Source organism: Micromesistius poutassou (genome assembly GCF_964030765.1).
Source record: "Micromesistius poutassou genome assembly, chromosome: 6".
NCBI lineage: Eukaryota > Metazoa > Chordata > Actinopteri > Gadiformes > Gadidae > Micromesistius > Micromesistius poutassou.
Window position 1 is genome coordinate 17746672 of NC_140276.1, and position 25000 is coordinate 17771671.

Consider the following 25000-nt stretch of genomic DNA (forward strand, 5'->3'; position numbering starts at 1 on the left):
TACTGAAAGGAACACGCATGTTACCAAGCAACGAGCTCTGCCCATCATCGGCAGACGCACTCCGCCTCTTACTCCCCCCCCTCCCCCCCTCCCCCCCCCCCCCCCCCCCCCGCAGCAGGGGTCTGAATGAGAGAGGTCGTTCAATAATGGAGGTGTGGTGTGCTTTCCCTTCGCCCCTTTAAGTCACGCCACCGAGGACACTGGAGGATCACATCCTCTAATAGCGCCTTCCCTGCGCTCCGTCCCGCTGCAGCCCAGACCCGGGACCCATCTGGAGAGACCGTTGTCTGCTGCAGCTGTCGCCTCCGTCAGCTCCTTGACAGAGGCGACAATGGAGAGCAGAGAGGGAAGCGGGGTGGAGAGGGTGAAAAGAACCAGTCTGCTGGCTCCTGCTGCGTTCTCCCTGTATTCACTTCAAGGGCTCAGGAACGGATCTGTGACTGTGTGTGCGTCTGCAGTGAGTCCGTGTGTGTCTGTGTGTGTGAGTGAGTGTGGCTTCTTGCACCTCTCACTGCTGGATTAATAAATAATCTGTGGGATTGTAACACAATCGTAATGGCTCTCAGCGTAGACACACACACACAAAGATACACACACACACACACACACACGCAACACGGCCCAGGCTGGCGTGGCTGGAACATCCGCAACCACGTTAAAAATTTAAATGAGTAAAAAGTAAAGCGCGGTTCCATTTCCTTATCTCTTGCATTCCCATCACACCTTGGTTTTTATGTGGACTGGAGGCACTCATGCACTCAGGTACCAGTCCTCACCTCAGAGTACACGGGGTTTGGGAATCGCTGCCCTGGTTTTCCAGAGGTACGGGCACGGCGAGGCACTGCGGTGTACAGTCCAATGTTTCTCCATATATTGTAAATACTCTTCAAAGCGCAGGGCCTGCCTTTGTATTTTTTTGCTTTAATCTGTGCAGGAAACCGTCGGCCAATCAGGTTAAACCACCCGCAAGAAAGAGGAGGTTGTTCCCGGGTCGTTTTCGACTGTTCAAAATATCACAGCCATCTCCTTTGAAAGGAGTGATGTGCATTAAGGCCCACAGAGAGGAGAAAAGAGAGAGAGCCACTAACAATAGGTTTCTGTCAAGCAAACAAGGAGAGGAAATGTCATTACTGTCAAGCTGGCTATGGACCAAAGTTCTCCTTTCGCCTATCAATCCCTGTCTCTCTCTCCCGCCCTCTCTCTCCCCCCTCTCCTCTCTCTCCCTCTCTTCTCTCCCTCTCTCTGTCTGTGCCTTTTACTCTTGACAGAAACCCACTTTGATGATCTGAAAGGAAGGCAGTTTCTCCTCTATTATTCACCATTTTGAGAGCTGGCTTGTTTTTAGTTTTTTTCACGCGGGACAGCAGACACCCCTTATGTCACCGGCGGCCTCGCAGGCGTCTGGAAGGATGCTGGGGCCCATAATGCACTGCAACATTAATGAAGGGGTATCTCTACTTATGCATTCATATATCTCAATGATGCAACAGTGTGTGAATACGAGACCTGAATTATTCATTCAGTCGTAAATTCAAAATCATAGGCGAGTTATGACGGAAACTTACTTTTAAGTGTGCCGAAAAAAGATTAAAAACAATAATAGCACATCAAATCATGTGTCTTATTATTGCGTATTTGGGTGATTTGGCGCAGATTGAATTTTCATAAGGGAAAGGAAAAACATACAGAATGGGAAAATGGGCCTGTGTTAATTGACAAAAATTGTATTATTAATATTTCACAATGTTAAGTGAGCGCATGCAGAGAAAGAGACATCGTGTAACCTATATGGCAGCCATGCTTTTTGGGGATAATAAAGGAACATGATTAGTGCTACCCTAGAGAGACGAGTTGGCGTTCTGCCTGATTCTCCGCCACGCTCTTACTGCATGCTTAGCACCTCAGGGATGATTATATAAGGTTTTTTCTCATTGGGCATCACAAATCACTTATGCTTTAAATTAATAGCACAACAGATAGTGCAGATGAGTTGAGCATTCAGCGAACCCCATGCATATTCATTGTCGGGATAAACCAATTTGTGAAGGTGAAAAACCTTGTGCATATATTCTTTGTTGCTGCTGTTTTCTTTCATAGTTATCTGTACACAATTGTGTTAAGCCTGCGTTGAATGCAAACACATTTTTGTTTATGTGCTTGTTTTAACATTGTATTCAGAATATTTAATTTAAAAAAAAGAATGACTAAAAATGTAATAAAATCGTTCAGGGTCAGAAAGATAATGGATGTAAAAATGTGAGTAAATATCTTTGGACATAATTTAATGCACACACATAAGCTGCTCACTCCAAAAATGTGCCAATGTTTAAGTTTTTAGCCTTTGCAGTAAAAAAAACCTAATAACTACTTTATTAATTACAATTTAATACTAATGGTATATGCAACATAGCCATGATGGGAAAGAAAACCTGCTCTAGTCAGAAAACCATTTGGCCTGATGATCATTATAACTTCAGACTTAAAACTGCCATCAATAATGTACTTCCACATGTTCCCCATTAGCTGTGGCTGCGCTACATTAGCAAGGTGATTTGTAGCTTGGCTAACCGTTACTGACCTTCTCGCACGCCACCATGTTAAGGCACCGGCTTATATCACCCCGTTAGATCTGAAGTTCATCTAAGGAAGATTAGGCAGATATCATTTTAATAAAGCGTGCTCCATCGCAAGGTCAATTTAAAGTTTGACGTGGCAGTTTCGATATGTTTTCTGGTAAAAAATATTGAAAATAGATGAAAAGGTCATTAGCCAAGGCAGTGTTAGGGGGGTGGGTGGGGGTGAGTTGAACTTAGGCTATTCAAAACATCTGGAAACATGAATAAAATATGTTTTATAAAAATAAATATGTGACTATGGAATGGTATAGCAAGCGCTAGTTTAGTATTTTGAAATATGTGCAACAGCTAAAGGTCAATCCTGGCTGGCACATGATTCTCTCAGCCTCCTTTGCAGCTGTAAATTGAGCAGCTTCAAAATAGCCCACGTTAACTATGGCATGATCCAGACAGGGCTGCTCTGCTTCAGCATGCCCTGCAGACCTTTCTTCATCTCTTTATAATTGTAATGTGTGCAATTTCAATACTTTTAGCATGTGGGGTGAGATCCACCGATTTTGAATAATCTGATTCTCTGTTCAGGTGCTATCGGCCTGAACAAAGCCTGGTGGTTTACATTCCTTTTGATTTGTACAACGCTGTCAGATTGTCGGTAACAGAGACGTGCGTTGTCACAAACACATCGGCCAAAGCATAATCTGGATTTTCTTTGCGCCTCCCCAAATACAAATTTAAACTCTTCCTTTGATGATGGGCTGTGGTAATTAGAGTCACTCTGTCGTGTTGGAGTCACTGTAATAGACTTGGGATTGGGAAAGTGTTCACCTCACCCCCCGAGTCAGAGTCGGAGCCTAAGGAACTTTCAGTCAGATCCGATAGTTCCAGCAGAAAAGTCCTAATAATATTCATATTTATAGTCGTATACGTATAATGTATATTATGTTATGCAAGTTATACACAAAGATAATAGCCTCAGCCTCAGATAATAGCCTATATAATCATATAATTATAATCTATTTACCGGTTGACATTTTTTATTACAGACTACATTCATGTTGCCAACTGTTTAGTGGATGGAAAGCTGTGAAGGGGATTACATTGTCAATACTTACATTAAGTAATTAAAATGAGTTAATTGAAATAAGCATCATTATATAGCATTAGCATAGGGGTTAGGGGTAGTGGGTTACGATTAACCCTAACCTTATTATCAATGTATACATTACTGAGTTAGTTAACATGAACACCACTGGTAACCATGAACACCATTTCAATCATCCTGGAGGATGCCTTCTCTCTCTCCGTAGAAAGGTGGAGCTTAGTTCTGGATAGGAAGGGGATGGAGGAGAGCAGTGATGAGTCTCGATGAAACTTATTTATCATGTAGCCTGATAACGGCTTAGTATTCATTTAATATTAGGTTGCTTTAAATCAGTAGCCTGCTGTTGCAATATTAGCCTACCGTCCACTTTATTCATCCTTTACCTTAATAACCAAGGCCTCATCATTGTAGTGTAGCCTATTGTCTGCTCTTGCTTTGGGTTGTTTCTGTTAGTTTTAGCAACGATAACAGAGTTAAGAATGGGGTTTCATCTTGTGTGTTTAAACGTTTGTGCTCACCTTTATTAATAAGTCAGAACCTGACTTCCTCAATTGTGTCTTCTCTCCCTGTCTTTCTTCACCTTTCTCTTCTGAGAGCCAGACTTCAATGTATTTAACTGTGGCTGTGACATATTGCCGCATGACATTTAGTTACGTTATTAAACAATTTGAGCAACAATCAAAAAACACAAAAAAAATATATACTTTTTTTTTTTTCAAATTTCCCATGGGCCCCCCTCTGCCTCGGGCCCCCCCAAGCCTGTCCCCCTTACACCCGCAGTCCGTCGGCCCTGCAGACACCCGGCGCAATTGTGCTCCTGTTAATGCATGAGGTCCTGATTGGTTGAGAGGTGAAGGGGAGGGGCCTGCGATGGCGATGTTGGAATGAAGAACCCAACGTAGATCGAGAAGTAGAAGGGGAATGTTGTCTGCCTGACTTCTGCTTTAGCTGCATTGGTACATGATTAACTGTGAGTTCATGTTTATTACTGCAATAACTACTCGTAATTGATCGTTAATTATGATACCCTTATTGTAAAGCCTTACCCATACATTCTATGGGATGAGCATTAAACGTGTAAATTCTCCATCTTGATAATAATCAAATACAAACAGTTGATATTTTTATTCTTCTGTTGCGTCAAATCAATTGAACCAGGTTACACAGCCTGGTTTAATTGATTAAGTAACCAGTATTGACACTGATAGACACCCCAATCAATAATATAGTAGACAGGGTGAATAAATTTTTAATTTGCATTACACCAAAAAGTCATGTCTTGTTTACTGTCAGAGTAAAAGCATTGATTAGTGAAAATCATTACATGTATTTCTTTGCAAACATCTGTTCAATGTTTGCAAAGAATTTCTGGTCTTCAAAAATTCAGTTGGTCTATAATAATACAGAAGATGGATGACATAAAAGTAGAGTAGGGCACTTGATTTTATAATTTCATTATTTGTTGCAGCATCCAATATGTTTGTAGTTTGTAGATTGTTAATATTCTAGAGAAAACAGGTAACTGGCTTTCATGTTCTTCGTCTTTATGTTAAATAATATGTCTGAAAATCTATTTCAATATCGTTGAGCTGGCACTCCTGATTACCTTCACACTGCCAAGAGAGGGGTACTTCAAATGTGCTGATGATGTTCAATCAATATTTAATGCACACACATTTTTAGACAGTTTCATCTTACTTCTGCATAATTTACTCCAGTGTAAAATTACAACATTAATTAGAATATATTATTTGGTTACTAGTTGAGAGGCATGTTTTTTTTGTCATCATTTGATCCTACAATTATCAGTTAAATCATTCATTGAAAAAAAGTGTGGTGTCATGGAGCAGTAGAGGTCATTAAATATGAGCCGTGGGCACACTGATATTAATGATATTTATCTGTCCGGTTCAAAGTAGAATCCACCTCCTGGCCACCCCTTCATTTGACAGTTGAGGGACGTTGTTCAAATCTCGCTGATGTTGCATTAAAGGGTTTCTCCACGCGGCTGGTGATGGCGTTACATCAGGCGAGATACTCAAGTGGTCTCATTAGTACTGAGATCTAATGGGCAGGGGTACGCTCTGACTTTAATATAAATACATGACCTTACTCTGCCAGGCACCCCTGTGTTAACACTGGAAGAACATATGTCCCGTTCACCTTGACACCGAGCTCAGGTCAACGACAGGTGGGCTGTTTGATTGGTTGCGGTGCTGTCTGCTGTGTGGATCGCCCTTCATCTGTTTAACTGTCATAAGGATCAGAACTGAGAGATGCCAGCCGGGGTATTCATTGTCGATCCCCGCGTGAGCATAATAACCTCTCGCTGTCCGATGTCAATCCAGTGGCGTTTCCAGAGACATTATTTCCACCCATCGCCGTTCTGGGTAATTGCAAAAGATGCCTCTCTACCTAGCTAGCACATTTTCATTAGCGGCATAAGCAAAGCACGGGGACATAACCCATTAGGAGCCTAGTGTCTAGCTATTTGGATCTCTGTGCGGTGTCAATGTAAATATGCTAATACACACGGCCCTCTGGGTTTCGCGTTCTAATCATCCATTTGCATGTTTTAGATATGAATAAATGTCAGCCCTTTCTGACAGAACACAATGGAAGCCTGGTGGATGCTGGCTAATTAAGGCTCACTTGGCAACAAGAGTACCCAGGGAGACCCAAGGATGTGCTGGGCGGTAACTTTGGGTGGAAAAAAGGGTGTTTATGAAGGAAGGCTGTTCTTCTGGTCCACAGACAAAGCGACGAGGTTCCGGTGAGGGATCCCTGCTGGTCTGGGGGGTCCCCCTTTGGGCCTGTAAAACCTTTTACCTGTGCATAAGTTCAGGAGGTGTGCATTGCGATGCCCACCTGGTTATGTGTTTTTATTTGCACATAAGTCTTGTTTCCTTGTTCTGGTTGAACATCTGCATCCCTTGCAGTGCTCAGACACATCTGATCAGATTTGTGTTTCAATGGAAAACCATGAATCGAGAGGAGGGGAAAGGTGCTGAACATGCTGACTCGAGAACTCCTCATGTTCCAGGAGGGAAGTGGATCAGGAGAGCAAAGTCAGGCGTCAACTCTGATATCAATCAGGCAGCAGGAATCATGTTAACAGCAAACCACAAACCAAAACCCTTCCCTAAAAAAAAGACTGAGCGTCTGCCTGTTTCCCCTCTGCCTGTTTCCCCTCTCATACGTCGGCTTATCAGCGTTTCTCTCCCAGTCACGTTCTGTTTGAATAAGCTGCAAATTCAAAAAGCAAAAAATAGAAAAGTGAAGGTACAGCGTACATGCTACCAGGCCTCGTTTAGTCTCCTCGTTTCATATCGTGCTACAGAACTCCCTCAAACATCTTACAGATTGGTAATGAGCGTCTGGCGCCGACTCTCTCACTAACGTTAACTGAAAGGACTCTGTTTCCCGATGCCCGGGCGGACGTAGGATAATAGCCCCCAGCCTCTGTCCACGCTACAGATGACCAGAGGCTTAATCAATTACCTTCAGGTTACCACGGTTTCGTCGTTACCTGGGTCTAAATCTTGCCGCAGAGTCCATCCTGATCACGTGACCTGGCCGCCCACGTCAATTTGCAGAAATGCATTCTCGGCCAATCAGGTCGTGTATCGTGGTTGATGATGTTAAATGAAGGCCGCCACTGGCTAAGCGTTAATGTTAACGCTCCCCTGAAGCGCTAACACGAATAGAGTAAGAGCAGCAGTAAGTGCAGTGATTGCAGAAATAGACTCAATAACATTTATTCAACAAGAACTAGAGTATGCACTTCCCAAAGTTTCTCAGCGAAATACTGTACTGTGTGTGTTCTTTGCTGTTCGTCTTCCCCCAGTTGTAGACTATCCACTGAACAGCGCACTAGTGATGGCTCGTTGGCGAACGAATCAGTTCGAACGGACAACTCTTTAACATGAACGAACCGACCTGATCCCCGTTTCAGTTCGTCTCGTTCGTATCGTTTGTTCGCTGAGATTCGACTCCCAGCTCCACCCACTAGTCGCTGAACATGAAGCGCTCCTCAGCTAAAATGAACTTAGTTAATGTTGTGTTGATTGATGACCGTTTGCACCATTGCACAATCGTGATTCGTTCGAGAATGAGAACGAGGGAGGAGCTGAGCATTCGCAAATCGCGAATGCAAATTTGTTTGAACAAGAACGAGGGAGGAGCCGAGTCTGACCGACTCTGTGATTGAGAACCATGATTCACCGCTACCGGAAATGCGAACAAACGAACAAACAACTCTTCTTGGCGAACTGACTGACACAAACTGATTCATTCAAACGAATCATGAAATCCACCACTACAGCACACCGTGATTGACGTCAAATGTTTTGCTGATTGGCTGAAGGAGTCTGTCCGTCAAGGCGAGGTCCCCCCCCCCCCCCCCGCTGAAACCAGTGTGGAGGCCTGGAGACTGCAAGGCCGTGAGGTCCGCGAGGCCACCAGAATGTGACCCCATCAGGAGGCTCTCCAGGCGCTCCACTACAGCCACATACTAACTTTTCAGGCGTGGCAGAATAATTGACATGAGCCGCTTCTCTTTCCCGTCGTTTGATTAGTGCGATCAGGTGCTGGCGTTTCCTTGTGTCCTGTCGCCGTGGCGACCGGGACAAATGGAAGCTCTGGATGGAGGATGACAAAGGCTCTCAGCGGGAGACGAGAGGACTGGTGGGGTGTGTGTGTGTGTGTGGGTGTATGTGTGTGTCGGTGTCGGTGTGTTTGTGCGTGTGTGTGTCGGTGTGTCGGTGTGTGTGTTTGTGTGCATGTGTGTGTGTGTGTGTGTGTGTGTGTGCATGTGTGTCGGTGTGTGTGTGTGTGTGTGCATGTGTGTGTCGGTGTGTGTGTGTGTGTGTGTGTGTTTGTGTGTGAGTTGTAAGTGCTCCTAAAGAGGACCATATGCTTCCAATGCCTCCACGTCTGACTCATCAACTGTACGGCGCCCGGCGTGAGCTCTCTGGCTAATTGACGGATGTCCCGCCACGGCGCCCATTAGCTGCTCAGCGGGCCGCGGGCGTCCAAACGCTCTAATGCAGCGTACTTATATTTCAGCGTCATTTTGAAGTGGCAGGTGAAAAACAATCACGCAAATTAAATCATTGTTATGGCGACACAGGAGTGGTAATATTTAAAGTCCTTGCCATCGGTTGTATGTCACGCTTTGTTTACAATACTACTACTAAAGGCCTCTCCATTCACATTTAGGGCATTTTGTAGACGCCCTTATCCAACGCGATGCATAACCAATCATTCACACATGCACACACCCACGGCGGAGTGGACCGCGCAGGGCGACAGCCAGCTGGTCAGGAGCAGTCAGGGGGAGGCGTCTCGCTCAGGGACACCTCCACACTCCGCTGGGGAGGAGCCGGGGATCGAACGGTGACGAGTGAACCCGCTCTACCTCACATGAGAGCCAGTGCATGATAGAAACTCTCCTGATTGATAAATATCAGCATCGACGTTTGGCATTGTGACGACCAATCACCAGTTAATCTGACTAACATAATGTTAATGGCCGTGTGTGCTGAATGTAGTTAATGAGGTACACGAACCACAGTGTTATGACAGAATAAAAAACATATTGTGACCAAGTCTCTTCTTTACGTTTATTTTCTTGTTACCTTCTGTTCACCTTTCACTGCAAAATGTTGACTGGTTAATTTGCTTGAAGAACGTCATTGGTTCGTACGGATATAGGCATTTATATATGCCTATATATATATTTTATAGATATAGATATTCTTTGCAATGGGGTTGTAACAAAGTGCATTTCGTTACTTGTACATTTTGCTGTACATTAATTATGTTCTTTTGCACAATAACTGAAAGGTACAGGAATAACGGCACTTTGCACTTTAGTCATGATAGCACTTTATTTGCCAAAGTTTGCGCAGTACAGTTTGCACATTGCGTATTTGCACAGTTTATCCAGATATTTCAATGATTCTATTTATTGAATATGTGTTATTTATTGGACCGTGTGGACCAGGTGATTGCATGCCTTCAGGCAGGTGCGGCACTCGGTACTCGGCTCCGCCGCTAAGAGAGGAGAGCGAAGTTGAGCTCCGACGACAGACTGTAATTGAAAGGAGAGCATAGTGTGAAGCGTGTGCAGAGTGCTACTGGTAAATATGTGTGGTGCAATATGGGGTGGTAGAAGTGGGTGCTGTACACGTACAAAGTGAAGTTGTTTGTGTTAACACTTACCTGTGCGGTCCTGTGTCTGCTCCAGGGTGCGCGGCCGTGTTCGGTGGTTATATGTGTTGTAAATATGTTTTATATGTTTATTGGCAGGGGCATAGCATTAACAGAAGGGTTGTAAATATCAAGGGCTAAAGGTAAAATGGCTAAAGGTTATCGTTTGGTGAGATGGCCATGGGATACTATTTTAATATTACCTCTTTAGTGGAAGAGTCCACTATGGGATAGTTACCGGTGGCACAGTATATAAGGCGCCATTTACCATCTGTCTGGACGGCTGGTTGGAACTATGACCCTCCTTACTGTGTAATCTGTTGCTGTTATGGAGACTGCAATAATAAATCGCTGAAAAGTGGGAAACCTGGCTGTCGTCTACAACTTTTCTTCGGCATCATCCAGCCGCTCACAGGTCACCTTTCACAGGGGTAGACAGCTGAAAACGCATCTGATGGTCGGCTACTTCAACTCAGAATGCAAGAATTTAACAGAAGACATTTGTTTCTCTGGATTTTGTTGACAGGGATGTTTAAGAGTGTCTGCACAATAGGACATTAATTTTCTTCATAGGAATTGCAGCGCATTAGTTTGCGTGGGATAAATAACAAAAATAACCGTACAATTTGGTCTGTGTGTCAGAGAAGGTGTCAGGCGAACCTTTGCAGCGCTGGTTGAGTCTGTCAAACCTCTTCCGTTTCTTTCCCATTGTGTACGACAATGCAAACAACTGAAGGGCAACCTTGAGAAACTTTCTCCTGCCCTGCTTTTCTTTTGCTTTGAATACCAATATAAATCTTTAGCCATACAAAATATGATTCTATGATAATAGAATCATCACAACTGTGTTGTGCAAAATTGCTTTTGACAACGGGGTGGGGCGAGATTCCTGCTGCCTACTACCAGAGTCAGCGTGAGCAACACAATCACTGTGTCCTTACGCTGTGTTTGTGTACGGCGGCACGGGGTCGAAGCGCGGCCTTGTGACAGAGGAGAAATGGCCGGGGGTGGTGGGGGTGGGGGTGGGAGGAGAGGGGATGGGGGGGCTAACTATTCCTGAAAGATGTAAGTGGCCAAGAAATTCATGAGGCCCTGTCGTTTCCCTGACACATGCACTCGCCGGCTTCTCCCGGCGGATCTCCCCTCTAGTTGGGGAAAAGTGTCCCCTTGACAGCCCCGACGTCAGCTGTGATTTTTGTCACTCGGTTTCGCCTAAGAGACGTTCCGACGCGGTAGACTTCCCTCCCCGGATGTTAATGACTGGAGGAGCGGACCTCCCGATCCAGAGGGCACAGCGAGGGGTGGCTGCTTAAAATGAGTGACTCTCCATCACACTCCACCAAGGACGAGGCTATCCAGAGCGCTGTCATTAAATCATCATCTTTCAAAGAAATGCGCCCAGGCGAGTTTGCCTGCGAGATGAATAAAAGGGTGAATAGAAGAAGAAGGAGTAGAGAACCAAAGAGATTCACCTGCATCCGAGGGAGGTTAAGTATTGTATTTGGGGCATTTGTTCGTTTTAAAGCGGCGTACCCTGGCTGTGACGTGGCACCGTGTAGGCGTCGCTGAAGAAGAAGCTCTGCTCCTCCGAGATGCAGAGGTCAATCAACAGATTTGGCTGCCTATTGAAAACACTTGCAGCGAGAGAGAGAGAGAGAGAGAGAGAGAGAGAGAGAGAGAGAGAGAGAGAGAGAGAGAGAGAGAGAGAGAGAGAGAGAGAGAGAGAGAGAGAGAGAGAGAGAGAGAGAGAGAGAGAGAGAGAGAGAGAGAGAGAGAGAGAGAGAGAGAGAGAGAGAGAGAGAGAGAGAGAGATATATATATATATATATATACATCGAGCAAAATAAAGAAAAAACCTGAGAGAGGACATCAGTAATGAGCTCACATTTTCCTAATCTCCTTTGAGGGATTCAGGCCATGATTTTCATTTAGTCCAAAACAGATAACCAAACTGTCAGCTGTGTTGGGGCTCCGCTTTAATCTCCGCCTGCAGCCAATAATCACCCTGCAACCCACAACCCTTTGTCAATTGTTAATCTTGTATTGAAGACGTTCACACACACAGCGCTGCGCTGCATCCTGGGATTATCCCGAAGCAGGCCGCTGCGGCGGGAAGCAGGACGGATACTAAATAAAAAGAAAGCAAATTGGATTCATTATTACATTCTGCTTTGTTAAAAACACAAATGAATAATGTTCCTCTAAGAAGAATGTCTGGAATCAATCAGAAGTCCCGTTGAAGAGGCAGATGGAAGGGGGGAGTGGGGGATAATACCATCAAGATGTGATGGTTTTTGAGGGACGATTATCACATTATGCACCTTCAGTGCAAGGGAAAATCAATTGTTCATTGTCACATGCTCATTATCGCAAATGAACGGCGTAGGAGTAAATGAGTCACCTCTAATTGTTTCGTGTTTAAACCATTGCTTGCGTAATATGCCTTCATATACAATATACAAAGTCCATGCATTATGCATGATATGATTTGCCATGCATATCATAAGACTGATGGAGGATTACGTTTACAGTTAAAAACATGTTTAACGATAACCAGAGCTGATATTGATCAAGGTTGGAAATAAAACAATACAGTCTCTTCACCCCAAGTCTCAATTTTGAGTTTTCTTCCCCTCTCTCTCTTTACGGAAACAAGTAATGACTCATCCTTTTGAAGGTAAGGTGCCAGCAGAAATGAGACTAGAATTGTACTGTTAATTGCTGGAGTAGGATTTAATGTTGAAGTATGCAGTGAAAGGCATTGGCAGACAGTGCAGTCAGAATGCAGGGTGTGTGCTTGAGTTAATGGAATGCTCTCCGGTTAAAATGAATCAAACAGAGATTGATTGGAGGGTCACGATGACACTCTCCGAGGTGATTATATTAGTGGAGGGCATCCATTTAAATGAATAATCTGAAATAACTTCCCATTTGCTATTTGCCTTCGCCGCGATGCATACACAGCCAGATATGCAGAGGCATGCTCATATACAGAGAAAGCCAAAAGACTCTGATTAAAGTTTATCTTTCGGGGGCAATAAGTCTACCGGCATTCATTATTGCTTGTCAGATTGTAAATGTTCAGGGGGAGCGCTATTATGCGGGCTCACACTCGTATGTTAAAGGGAATGATTTAGTCCAGCCGTGGACGCGACCGGCCTTAACCTGTTTGTTCCAGGCTGTCTGCATTATCGCTCTGATCCGCCTCTTTATCCTGCTCTCCATCAGACAGAATAACAACGAGGAGGAGGGGAGCAACACAGACCGTTATAGTGGGATGGCGAGCTGGATGCACAGCAGGGAATGAAGTCATCACTTTGGGAGAATTGGGGAGAGATTCTTCAGGGAATGGAGTGGCTACCCCAGGTGTGTTTGTTTTGTTTGATAATGAACGCCCCCTAACTATATATCTGCATGCAATTATCCTGACATGTTTTTTTTCTCTTTTTCTCGATTAGTGAGACATGAAAGGTCAGCATGAAGTGTGCAAGGGTTCATTTAAAACCCTGTGCTCCTCCTCATGGTTAGAAGTGTTTGTTTCTCTGAGTTCTAAAGTATGCCGCTGGTGCTTGTGCTCTCTGGATGGTTTGATTGAGAACATAAACAGAGTTGTTCTTTGTTGTACGGCAGAGGAGCCGTTTAGAGTGAGCTCACCGCTGGAACACAGCTGTGCTGCGACCGTTGTGCCATCCACGCTACGGCCGCGGTGTGGAATCGATACGCAGAGAATTTGCACTGAGGCTCATTGTTCTGGTCGACACATTCTCACTCTTCAAGTTCGTCAAAAATCTACTCCAGGGGTTTCGGCGTCTACTGCTGACGCAAAAAGTTGTCCTTGTGCGTCTTCATTCGACGCAGGGGGTTTGTAATCCCTCCACGGCGATATCTGATGCCACGGAAAGATGGTAGGTCAAGTACTGCCTGTTAAGGTTAGGGTTAGGGTAGTAGTGGTTAGGGTTAGGGTAGTAGTGGTTAGGGTTAGGGTAGTAGTGGTTAGGGTTAGGGTAGTAGTGGTTAGGGTTAGGGTAGTAGTGGTTAGGGTTAGGGTAGTAGTGGTTAGGGTTAGGGTAGTAGTGGTTGGTTAGGGTTTAGGGTCAGGTAGTAGTGGTTAGGTTAGGGTAGTAGTGGTTAGGGTAGTAGTGGTTAGGGTAGGTAGTAGTGGTTAGGAGGGTAGTAGTGGTTAGGGTTAGGGTAGTAGTGGTTAGGGTTAGGTAGTAGTGGTTAGGGTTAGGGTAGTAGTGGTTAGGGTTAGGGTAGTAGTGGTTAAGGTTAGGGTAGTAGTGGTAGGGTTAGGGTAGTAGTGGTTAGGGTTAGGGTAGTAGTGGTTAGGGTTAGGGTTAGGGTAGTAGTGGTTAGCGTTAGGGTTAGGGTAGTAGTGGTTAGGGTTAGGGTAGTAGTGGTTAGGGTTAGGGTAGTAAGGGTTAGGGTAGTAGTGGTTAGGTTAGGGTATAGTGGTTAGGTTAGGGTAGTAGTGGTTAAGGTTAGGGTAGTACTGGTTAGGGTTAGGGTAGTAGTGGTTAGGGTTAGGGTAGTAAGGGTAGGGTAGTAGTGGTTAGGGTTAGGGTAGTAGTGGTTAGGGTTAGGGTAGTAGTGGTTAGGGTTAGGGTAGTAAGGGTTAGGGTTAGGGTAGTAGTGGTTAGGGTTAGGGTAGTAAGGGTTAGGGTTAGGGTAGTAGTGGTTAGGGCTAGGTTGGGGTTAGGGTAGGGTTACAGTCTTATCACTGTTGGCCGTGGAGGGATTACATTGTAATGAGTTGAAAACCCCCTGCGTCGAATGAAGACGCACAAGGACACCCTTTGCGTCAGCAGCTAATGCCAAAAGCCCCCGAACAAGCTTCGGTTTTTGAGAAACTCTGAGTGAGACTGCGTTGTTCTCATGGGTCTTTTACTGCTCGGGCTCAAAGGATCATTTCACAGATCAGACTGCCAGTGAACAGACCTTCAGTATGACTACAGCGACAACATGGACAGCAACCATTGTCTCATCCTACAAAGGAAGCAAACCAAATCAGGACGACTCAGATTCTATTTGATCACATATTTTGGTTTTATTAGTCGTGTAGTTTGCTTTGTTTGATGGATTATTATAATCCCAACCAAAGGATTCACATCTGGCATAATATCTACTAAATGTTCACCGTCAATGCTTCGGCAAGATTCCTGATTGATTCCTGCACCGATTCAAAGGAGTTTCACTCCTTTCAAGTTGAGTCAGACAACACACTTTGCAACAAGAAGCGGCGCTCAATATTATCTGGAGAGAAACAGCATGGACGACAGCCTATGAAGCCTGGTCCCCTCTCCCTGATTTGATGAAGCGGAGCTAAACAGAGAGAGGCGAGCGAGAGAGCAAGAATGAAGAGAAAGGAGAGAGAGAGCTGGAACACTACAGGGCCCTCAATGAAATAAGACTGTACCCAAGGAAAAATAATCTTGGTTTTTTTTTCTGGGTGCTCGCTCATATAGATCCTGTAATGTAATATCGGTGGCAGAAACACACATCATGCGAGGCCTGGGGAGGGGAGTTGTTGGGGTGTTTTTTGTCAAACGCCGCGTGCTTTAGACTGGAGCCTTTATTTACCTCAGGATCTGGGTTACAGCGGCCCGGCGATCAGTCTTCCAGAGACCGGGGTGTGTGGGTGTGGGTGTGTCTGGGAGGGGGTGGGGGAGTCAATAAAACATACAGGTTTGTTTTTCTGATTACCGCTGCCTTAGCTCTGAGGCAAAATAAAGCAACACGCTGAACAAAATGTTACGGTCAACATTTACAGACCAAATGTCAGGGAGGCGCGAATAGCAGGCAAGACCCCCACACACACACACACACACACCTAAACCCACACCGACACACACCCAGACCCACACCTACACACACACACACACACACCTAAACCCACGCCTACCACACACCCAGACCCACAGCTACACACACACACACACCTACACACACCTAAACCCACACCTACACACACACACACACACCTAAACCCACACCTACACACACAGACCCACACCTACACACACCCAAATCCACACCAAGACACACACACACACACACACCTTAACCTACGCCTACACACACCCAGACCCACACCTACACACACACACACCTACACACACACACACACACACATACCTAAACCCACACCCACACCTACACACACACACACACACACCTACACACACACACACACACACACACATACACTTAAACCCACACCTACACACACACACACACACCAGGGATGGAAATTTAAACCCGCCACACACCATATGCGGGTAGATTTGTATGCTGGTGGGTAAATTGTGTCACTATGTGCCACAGTGGCGGGCATAGGTCCGATCGAATTTGCATATCTAGCTGTGTACTACAGTATAAACGGTGTACAGAGTACACCGGGGTGAATTTGCGCTACGATATGGATTTTGACGTTACTGTGTGACCGGTGTGACCGGTAGGCTAGATGAGAGCTTTCTTTTTCTTTTGATTTTTAACTTAAAGAGCGCTAAAGAAGCAACGTAGCGCCAGAGACGCCGTTGTTTATTCATAATATCCTCTGGAGGGGCACACAGCTTTTGGCCGTGTTCTATATATATTATAGATATTATAAAACGGGTGGCTTAAATCAAGCAATCTGATTCAATCTGATTCTGGTTCCCAACTGTTGTATATTGAGCGTATACACACAGCTATGACGCCCGTTCAGTTTACGGAGTTCCGTATCACTCCGCGCCTAACTTGAACTGTTGTTTATTTATATATAAAAGCAATAGCATAGTTCACTGAAGCCTAAAAATATGTTGATTGCTGGAGAGGGTGGAAATGTTGTAAAGCAATAGGCACACGGTGAGTGAACTCGATAGTAGGCTAAATTGCCGGCAAACCAAGCTACCGTCTCTAGCCTAGCCTTCTCTCTGAAGGACGCTACAGTGTGTTGCATAGCAACCGCCGTACACTTTGCAGGCAGCCAGGAGGGACTACTTCTTTGTATTCATTAAAAAAAATGATTTTCCGACTTTCTCGCTTTTTCAAAATTGAGGGTGTCTATGACTTTCATTTCGCCATACTTACGTAACCGTTTTATAAAAGCAATAGATCACTTCAGTCAGTGAAATGACTGAAGTGATATGCTGTGGTATGTGCTCATTATACAACAGTTAAGGGGCGTTGTCCGTCCCGACGGGCAGCAGAGGGACGGCGACCCCCTTAACTGTGGTATAATGAGAACATACCAATACCTGTCGTGATCTATTGCTTAATTAGAACACTCCGGGAGCTCCGGCGGGCGTCCTGGAGCTATCTTAAAGACTGCCTCTGGTCCTTCCACATCAATCTGAAGTCGTGGTTCAATCTGGACTCCTTCTCCGCCATGGCCAAGATAACTCCCACTACGAGTCTTTACTTGTTGTGTAAGTACTAGAGACATCGGAGAACCCAACGCAGTCTTTAATTCATAATATCATAATAGAGCTTTTGGGCGTGATATTATATATTATATTATATAGATACCTATATATTATATAATATTATATTATTTAGAGCTCCGGGAGTCAGCAAATGGCAACAACCACTAACAACAAATGCTACAACCTCTCCTCCTGCTGCGATTCACTCTGGACTGCAGGGAGTGAACACTGATTGGCTGTTATGTTACGTCCCTCAGGGAGTGAACGCTGATTGGCTGATCCCCCTTCAGAAGCATTTATATAGAAATTAGAAGATAAAATGAACATACTGTGATATAATACCGTTACCATCTATGCCTCAAATCATACCGTGATATAGATTTTAGTCCAGTCTGTCTGTGTTCAATTATAAAATGTTTTGAAATAAACATGACCTAACATGGCAGATACCTGTGTATTGTTTATCATATGCAGTAAGAGTGTAACATTTGCAACTCAGTTCCTTGGTAGCACCTACTTACAGAAAGAAATACAGAAATAGAAATACACTTCCGATGGAAAAAAATTATGTGCATGAAAAACACTTTTCTTAACTATTCTGACTATTATATTGTTTAATATTGATGCATATATTTAAAAAATATTGCGTATAAAAAGTGGCTGGTAAAAAAGTTGAGTGGCTGGTAGATTTTAAAATCCACCTGCCACAGTGGCCGGTGGGCAAAAAAGTTAATTTACATCTCTGACACACACACACACACACACACACACACACACACACACCTACACACCCAGACCCACACCTACAGTCACACACACAAACGCACACACACACCTACACCCAAACACACACACACACACACCCAGACCCACACCTACACAGTCACACACCTACACACACACCCAAACCCACACCTACACACACACACACACACCCAAACCCACACCTACACAGACACACACACACACACACCCAAACCAACACCTACACACACACACGCACCTACACAGACAAACACACACACACACACACCCCAAACCCACAGCTACACACACGCAAACACACAAACTCACAGCTACACACACACACCCCTACACCTATACACACACTTAAACCCACATCTACACACACAGACAAAACAACACACACACCCCTAAACCCTACACCTATACACACCAACACCAATGCACACACACACACACACACACACACACGTACACAACAACACACCCACACACAACCGCACACACACCCACACCTACACTTACACACACCCATTACTACACCTACACCCACCCACCCACACACAGACAATAGCTTGCTTATTCCCGTATCAAATGCAAGGCTTAAGTCAGTTGATATATAGGGTGTAAAGTTAATGTGATCACGACGCCTGGGATTTCTCGGTTTGTTTGCTGTTCTAAAATATTTTTATGAAAGCCTATTTCAATGCTGGAGTGGAAAAAGCAATTTAATCAGTGTGCACATTGTTCTGTCCCTCTTTAATACCACTTCATAAGTGAGTATTGTGAAAAATGTGCTTTGCATTATAACAACCGCCTTGCAACAGATTATCGTATAAATAAATGAATGGTGTGGAAGGTGCATAAACCTGCATGGCTGTGAGTACGTTTGATTGACTCGTGCTTTGGATCCCCTCCCCGGTATCATGTCCACTGCTGCTCAATGCAGAGTTGATGTGTCAGATTCTGGATAGAATGAGCTCAGTCGGCCCCTGACATCTTGTAGGAGTGAACAGTGGTTGAACTTAGATGGCGGCCATGAATATGGAGATCTCTGTACCGGGTAGCACCGTGTCACTCAGGACATGAGCAGCACACACACAAACACACACACACACACATATACACAGGCATGCTCACACACACACATGTACACGGCCTCACAGACACACACAGACAAAAAGGATGCTGGCACTCAAGCAGACAACACACACACAGAAACACACACACTTACGCATAAACTCCTGCGCTAGAAATCACACAAGCACAATCTCACACACACACACACACACACACACACATGCATACACACACACACACACAGACACGAACACTCCTGCACGCACACAAACACGCACATACATACAAAAATACCAAGTTCACAGAGTATGATAAATCTGGCAGGCCTAGGCCGCTGACAGCCGTGCGGGTCTTCCAGAAGAATGCCCCCCTAACTGTGTACTGCATGTATACGGGGCTGGGGAGGGTTCTGATCCATCGCCCCCCGCCACCCCAAGCCCCCCAGACAGCAGACAGACGCGCAAAGACCAGGGAATTGGGAGGGCCCCTACACACCCAGCGAGGAACAGGGAGCAGGCATCCGTTCAACTGCGACTGCAACTCTTTGAGCTGCGAGCTTTGCCGACGGGAAGCTGCTTTTCCTTCCCGCCTTCAGAAGGAGTGCAGTTTACGCTCTGAGATTAAAGGGGAATAAATTGGTGCGCGCGGGTGAAAAACAAAGGAAGAAGTTTATTTTGAGCGCACATCTCCATGATTAGAGGGTTCATTTTTTGCTAATGAGCGCCGCTACTACGCGTCGGGCTCCGACGCGTTCACCCAAATTTGGGGTAATTCCAGTGGCCTTCGTTCTCTCTCTCTCGGGCTGAGAACACAATGGAGATCTAAAAGAGGTTCTTTAATCACTACTTGAGCCTCCATTAGGAGGCTGCTGTCCGAGGCGAGCCGGGGCTCAGCGGAGCAATCTGCCACAACGCCGCGCTCCGTCCCTCCCGTGAGTGACCGCACGCTAACCGGATCAACCGCGAGGCGGCCTCGGCACAGAGCGCCACGCCCGTCCCCCGCCACTGACGCACATCGTTGTGTTGTACCGTTTCAGGGCGTCATCGTGATTCATCAAGTCAATACACAATGACATCATTCTCCTGGTCCTGATTAATACAACAACCCCCACCCCCCCCCCCCCCCCCCCTCCTCTCTTTGCATCACCACCCACCTGCACCCCCCGCCCCTCCCCCATCCTCACCACCGTCACCCCACCCACCTGCACCTCCCCCCACCACGACACTCACCACCGTCACAACCGCCCCACCACGACACTCACCACCGTTACCCCCCCCACCACCTGCCCCCACAGGCCCTACACCTCATCCACCTGCCCCCACCATCCTCACCACCGTCCCCCCACCTGCCCCCACAGGCCCTACACCTCATCCACCTGCCCCCACCATCCTCACCACCGTCACCCTGCCCCCACAGGCCCTCCACCTCATTGGGGGCGTTCAGCATTCTGCACCCATCGGAGCCTCCAATAATTACAATCACTCCGTATCCTGCGAACTCACCGTGACCTGTTTCCTTTCCCTTTTTTCTCCCTCTTTGTGCTCGGCGTGAGGGGGAGGCTGAGGGCTGGAGGTTGTTCTTGGGAAACATCCAATCCAATTGACTGGATGGGAAGTGACAGAGGCATTAAAGCCCATAGAGTCTTGTGCTGGGCTGCAGATGCTGGAACGCCAGTAATTAGCTTCCATTGCTCTCTCTCTCGCTCTCTCGCACTCGCTCTCTCTCTCCCTCAGGAGGACGTATGGTGAGTCGACTTATTTTAATTTCTTAGACATTAGCGGGCTAGAAAAAAGGTACGCTCCCGAATGATGTGCCAAATGAGCTAGTGCCCCATAAAACATAACAGAGGGAGCGAGGTTGAAGATGTAAATGCGTCAGTCGCTTAGTATTCGTGCGGGTGAAACCCAACCTCAAAACAGAGTAGTGTTCAATTACGACGAAAGTAAATACCGAACCATGAACCAAATCTCTAAGACAGGTCAACGCGTCCGCCCAGAGAGGAGGAAACAGAAAGGCTGTTGTCTTTGAACAGGTCAAATGTGATTTGTTCTATTCCTTGAGCACATTACCAGAAGGAGCATAGATTGTCGAAAGAATCATTAGGGAATCATTATTTCTGTGTAGGAAAAACGCTGGTTCAATTTAAATGTTAATTCAAAACTTTTCATTGAAAGCCTAATTGTTTCCATCAAATCAATTTAAAAATGAACGTGTGTCTTAATATAATATTCAGCCTTATGAATACTTTTTTAATTGAAATTGTTTTGGGAATCAATTATTTAATAATGGATGATGAGTTTAAATTATTCTTGAGTGCTCTTTTTCTCCACCTCTCTTCTCCGATCCAAACTAAAATCCATTCCATCCATATTTTGGTGTATAAACAGCTAATGCTTTCAGCAGAATTCATATCCACCATTTTGTGCCGAGTGTTCGGGGGTCTGCTCGCGGCCCTGCTGTTTACCATCGCTGTGAAAACGCTGGCGCTGACGCCGTCCTTCAGAATGACACGCCAAACGTCTCACTACCAACCGCCTTTTCTCCACACTCCATTCATGTACTGTTTGTACATCAAAAGCGGTTCAGCGGTTCAGCGATTCATGCGGCGTACACGGCTTTGTTTTAATATCAACCATCCGATTCATAATCCATATAGAATTCCCAGTATGTGGTTTGGTTCTACCCTGGTGAGGGTAATTGAGAACGTCCAGGCACCTTGCCAGCGCTAGGCATGCGGAACACAGACTGTATATTTCAAAAAAGCCAAACTGCAAACCGTGTTATGATACCGGTATGAACAGCGATATGTTTTGTCCTATCAACCTAAGCTTCTTCAAACTCAACGCAAATTCATGGCTGCCAAAGTGCTTCTGTAAAGCCGCAGCACAAAAGCCTGCAGCTTTTTTCTCTTCCCATGCACGCAATGGGGCCTCTTTCTGCGTTGCCTTGTGACGCTTGTCTAGGTTGTCTCTGTGGTTGACACTAATGCTAATCCTGGTAGTCATGCAGATTCAACTTACTGTCCACTTCACAGAGGAAGAACTGAGAATATTATCTGCCGACAAAGATGGCGGTGCAGCGCGTCGCGTCAATCTTCTAAGTATTCGGCTCTTTTGATGTTTTTTTTCTCTTGGTAGGTAGAACCTCAGGGGATCTGGGACTCAGGTGAAACACATGCATAGAACCTGTGTGGATTACTGCTCGGGGATTCACCAGCCATGGGAGACGGCCACGCTATAACGTGAACAACCAGAGACACACAAAATGGCAAAGACAACAAGGACAAAAAGATTACCACATTCCCAAAAACGGCTCAGAACATTCATTGTTTTAAAAGTTTTTATAACATATTGTATTTATTCCCCAACCATAACAACGTCCACAAACAAAGTAAATAACCAAGCCAATATTCTCTAAACCTGTAGCATACACTCTACACTCAAGAAAGTCAAATTATTTGGTTAGTCCAACTATGATTGGATTACTAAGATGCATGTATACACCTTAGTCAAGCTAAAATCAAATCATATTGGGTTTCTCATAGTCGAATTAAGACCCCTAGATAATGCGATTCATAGTGGAGTTAAGCGTGCACATACGGAGTCGAATTGGATTATGCATTGAATTGCGTTCTGCACATGCTCGAGATCTTTTCCCGGGGCTGTGAGCCGGAAGTAGAAGGAGACGATAGTCGTGTTGTTGTCGCCGTCGGAAAACGAGAAACGGTGATTTATTTAAAAAGGTGGCGCAGAAGATGGCGGAAGCTGGTGAATGTAGTTACCCCCTATAAGAATTGTGTCCCGGCCGCGGGAGCGCGCATGGCATGCATTCAGTAAAGGTGGAAGCACACAGACACTACGCTTTGATATCACCCAAGGCTGAAAATCTAAATGTGGGTCATCAACGAGGTTGTAAGGTAGTAACTTAGAGCACATCTGTCAAAACAAATGTTTTTTTCTCCCGACGTGTTTACGATCTTTATTCATTCCTTGCGATGCGGCGGGGAATGCTGTATACGGACGGGCGGCGGAGGGGCTGCTCCGGAGGGAGAAAGATGTTTTCAGTAGACAGCTGTCAACTCACTTCGGGTCGGCGATTTATTTAAAAAGCTGGAGCAGAAGATGGAGGAAGCCGGTGTCGTGCCAATGTAGTTACCCCCTATAAGGAGTGTATCATCATCAACATGCATTCACTACACACTAGGCTCTGATTTCACCTAAGGCTGAATTAAAAGTACATGTTTTTCTAAATGTTGCTCATCAACAAGGTTGTAAAGTAGTAACTATGATCTTTATTCATTCATTGCACTGCGGCCAAACTGACGGGGGTATTCTCTGATATTATGAATCTTACAGACTGCGTCGGGTTCTCAGATTCTCTGGTACTTCCACAACAAGTAAAGACTCCTAATGGGGTTTATCTCGCCCATGTCGAGAAGGAATTAGGGGAAAGGAACTTTGGCTTTGACTCTCTGAAGTCCAGATTGAAACGCGACATGGAGGAGAAAGCGATGTTTTCAGTAGACAGCTGTCAGTTCACTTCGGATCCATATCATTTCTCCGACGCTCTGTTGTTCCGACCTCGTATGTGGACCGGCAGAGCCAGCTCCTCCGGCTGGAGTCGGCATATGACGAGAGGTCGGAACAATGGAGCGTCGGAGAAATGATATGGACCCGAAGTGAACTGACAGCTGTCTACTGAAAACATCTTTCTCGAATGCCGCCTGAGTTTGTTGTTGCTGGTGATGTAAAGAGGTCAACCGGTGGCTCTATTACCACTAGTTGAAATGGGCACAGCGCCACCTATGGTACCAGGGAATGACATGCTTTGGCCAATGAATCCATTTACTCACCGCCATGTATACTCGGACAATTGCAGTTGTCCAATTGCGGAGCATAGTCGAACTATGGCTTTAATCGGATTAAGTGTGTTAAGCGGAGTGTTCAACGAGAGACACATTTGGTTTGCTTCCCAGATCAAAGGGAATGTCTAAAAATCCCCATCAGTCTCTCTGGCTTTACCCCCGGACACACCAGGCGGGCAGTGGGCAGGTAAAGCGAGAGACTGTGGATGACAAAGTGCGTGCAACAGTGTCATTTGTGCTCAAGTCTGCCTCTGAAGCCTGGTGTATTCTCTATGTGCTTCAATCTGTATGCAATCTCAAAAGAGTGCGAGCATAGGAGATGAATAAGTGAGTGCATCTGACAGAGCAGTCATAGTGGAGATCAAAGGAGAAGAAGATAATTACCGGCAGACTAATTGGTAACCACCCTGAGTTTTCATCAGATATGAAGAAGACTCCAGCTTTGCTTGATGCTAATTGGAGGAGAGTGTACGCTACGCTCTGGTATAGACAAGCCACACGTGGCATGGAGACGTCCTTAAAAGAACAACGCTACCAAAGCGTAGAGCAGGATGAGGGGAATACGAACGTAGCAGCCACAGAAGACGTGTGCGGAGGTACTAGGCCAGAACTGTCAGTAACACTTTACATCAATGGAGGACAACTAAGTCAAACAGCAGCTATGCACCACTGATCACAACTCCACTCACCGGGAACAAACGGCCGCCTGATGAGTGGGCAATAAATCGTAATTCCACGAGTTAACACTTTGATTCGGTCCAACAATGCGTTGGCATACAAGAACACACCTGAGTGGGGCCCGGGAAAAACAAAGAATCCCAGCAAAACGCACGGCCAGCAGATAAGGGGATGTTTGTTCACGTAGTGCGTTGGGTGACTGCTACTCAAAAACATATCAGTGCTGCTGGGTTCTTTTGAGGACGCATTCATTTCCTGAATGCTTTCACTACGCAACACTATAATAAGTCCCGAGAGAGAGAGACAGAGAGAGCGAGAGAGAGAGAGAGAGAGAGAG

The 25000-nt window shown here is 45.6% G+C and overlaps 1 protein-coding gene across 1 annotated transcript in view; it reads left to right on the forward strand.

Annotated features, from left to right (window-relative positions):
• The window catches only part of LOC311345275 (uncharacterized protein), a gene marked incomplete at both ends in the record, with an annotated part of 65314 nt that overhangs the window by 1482 nt on the left and 38832 nt on the right, over window positions 1–25000 (forward strand). Inside the window, 1 exon segment of the mRNA XM_084469638.1 lies at window positions 254–405. Coding sequence (XP_084325764.1) covers window positions 254–405 — 152 coding nt within the window.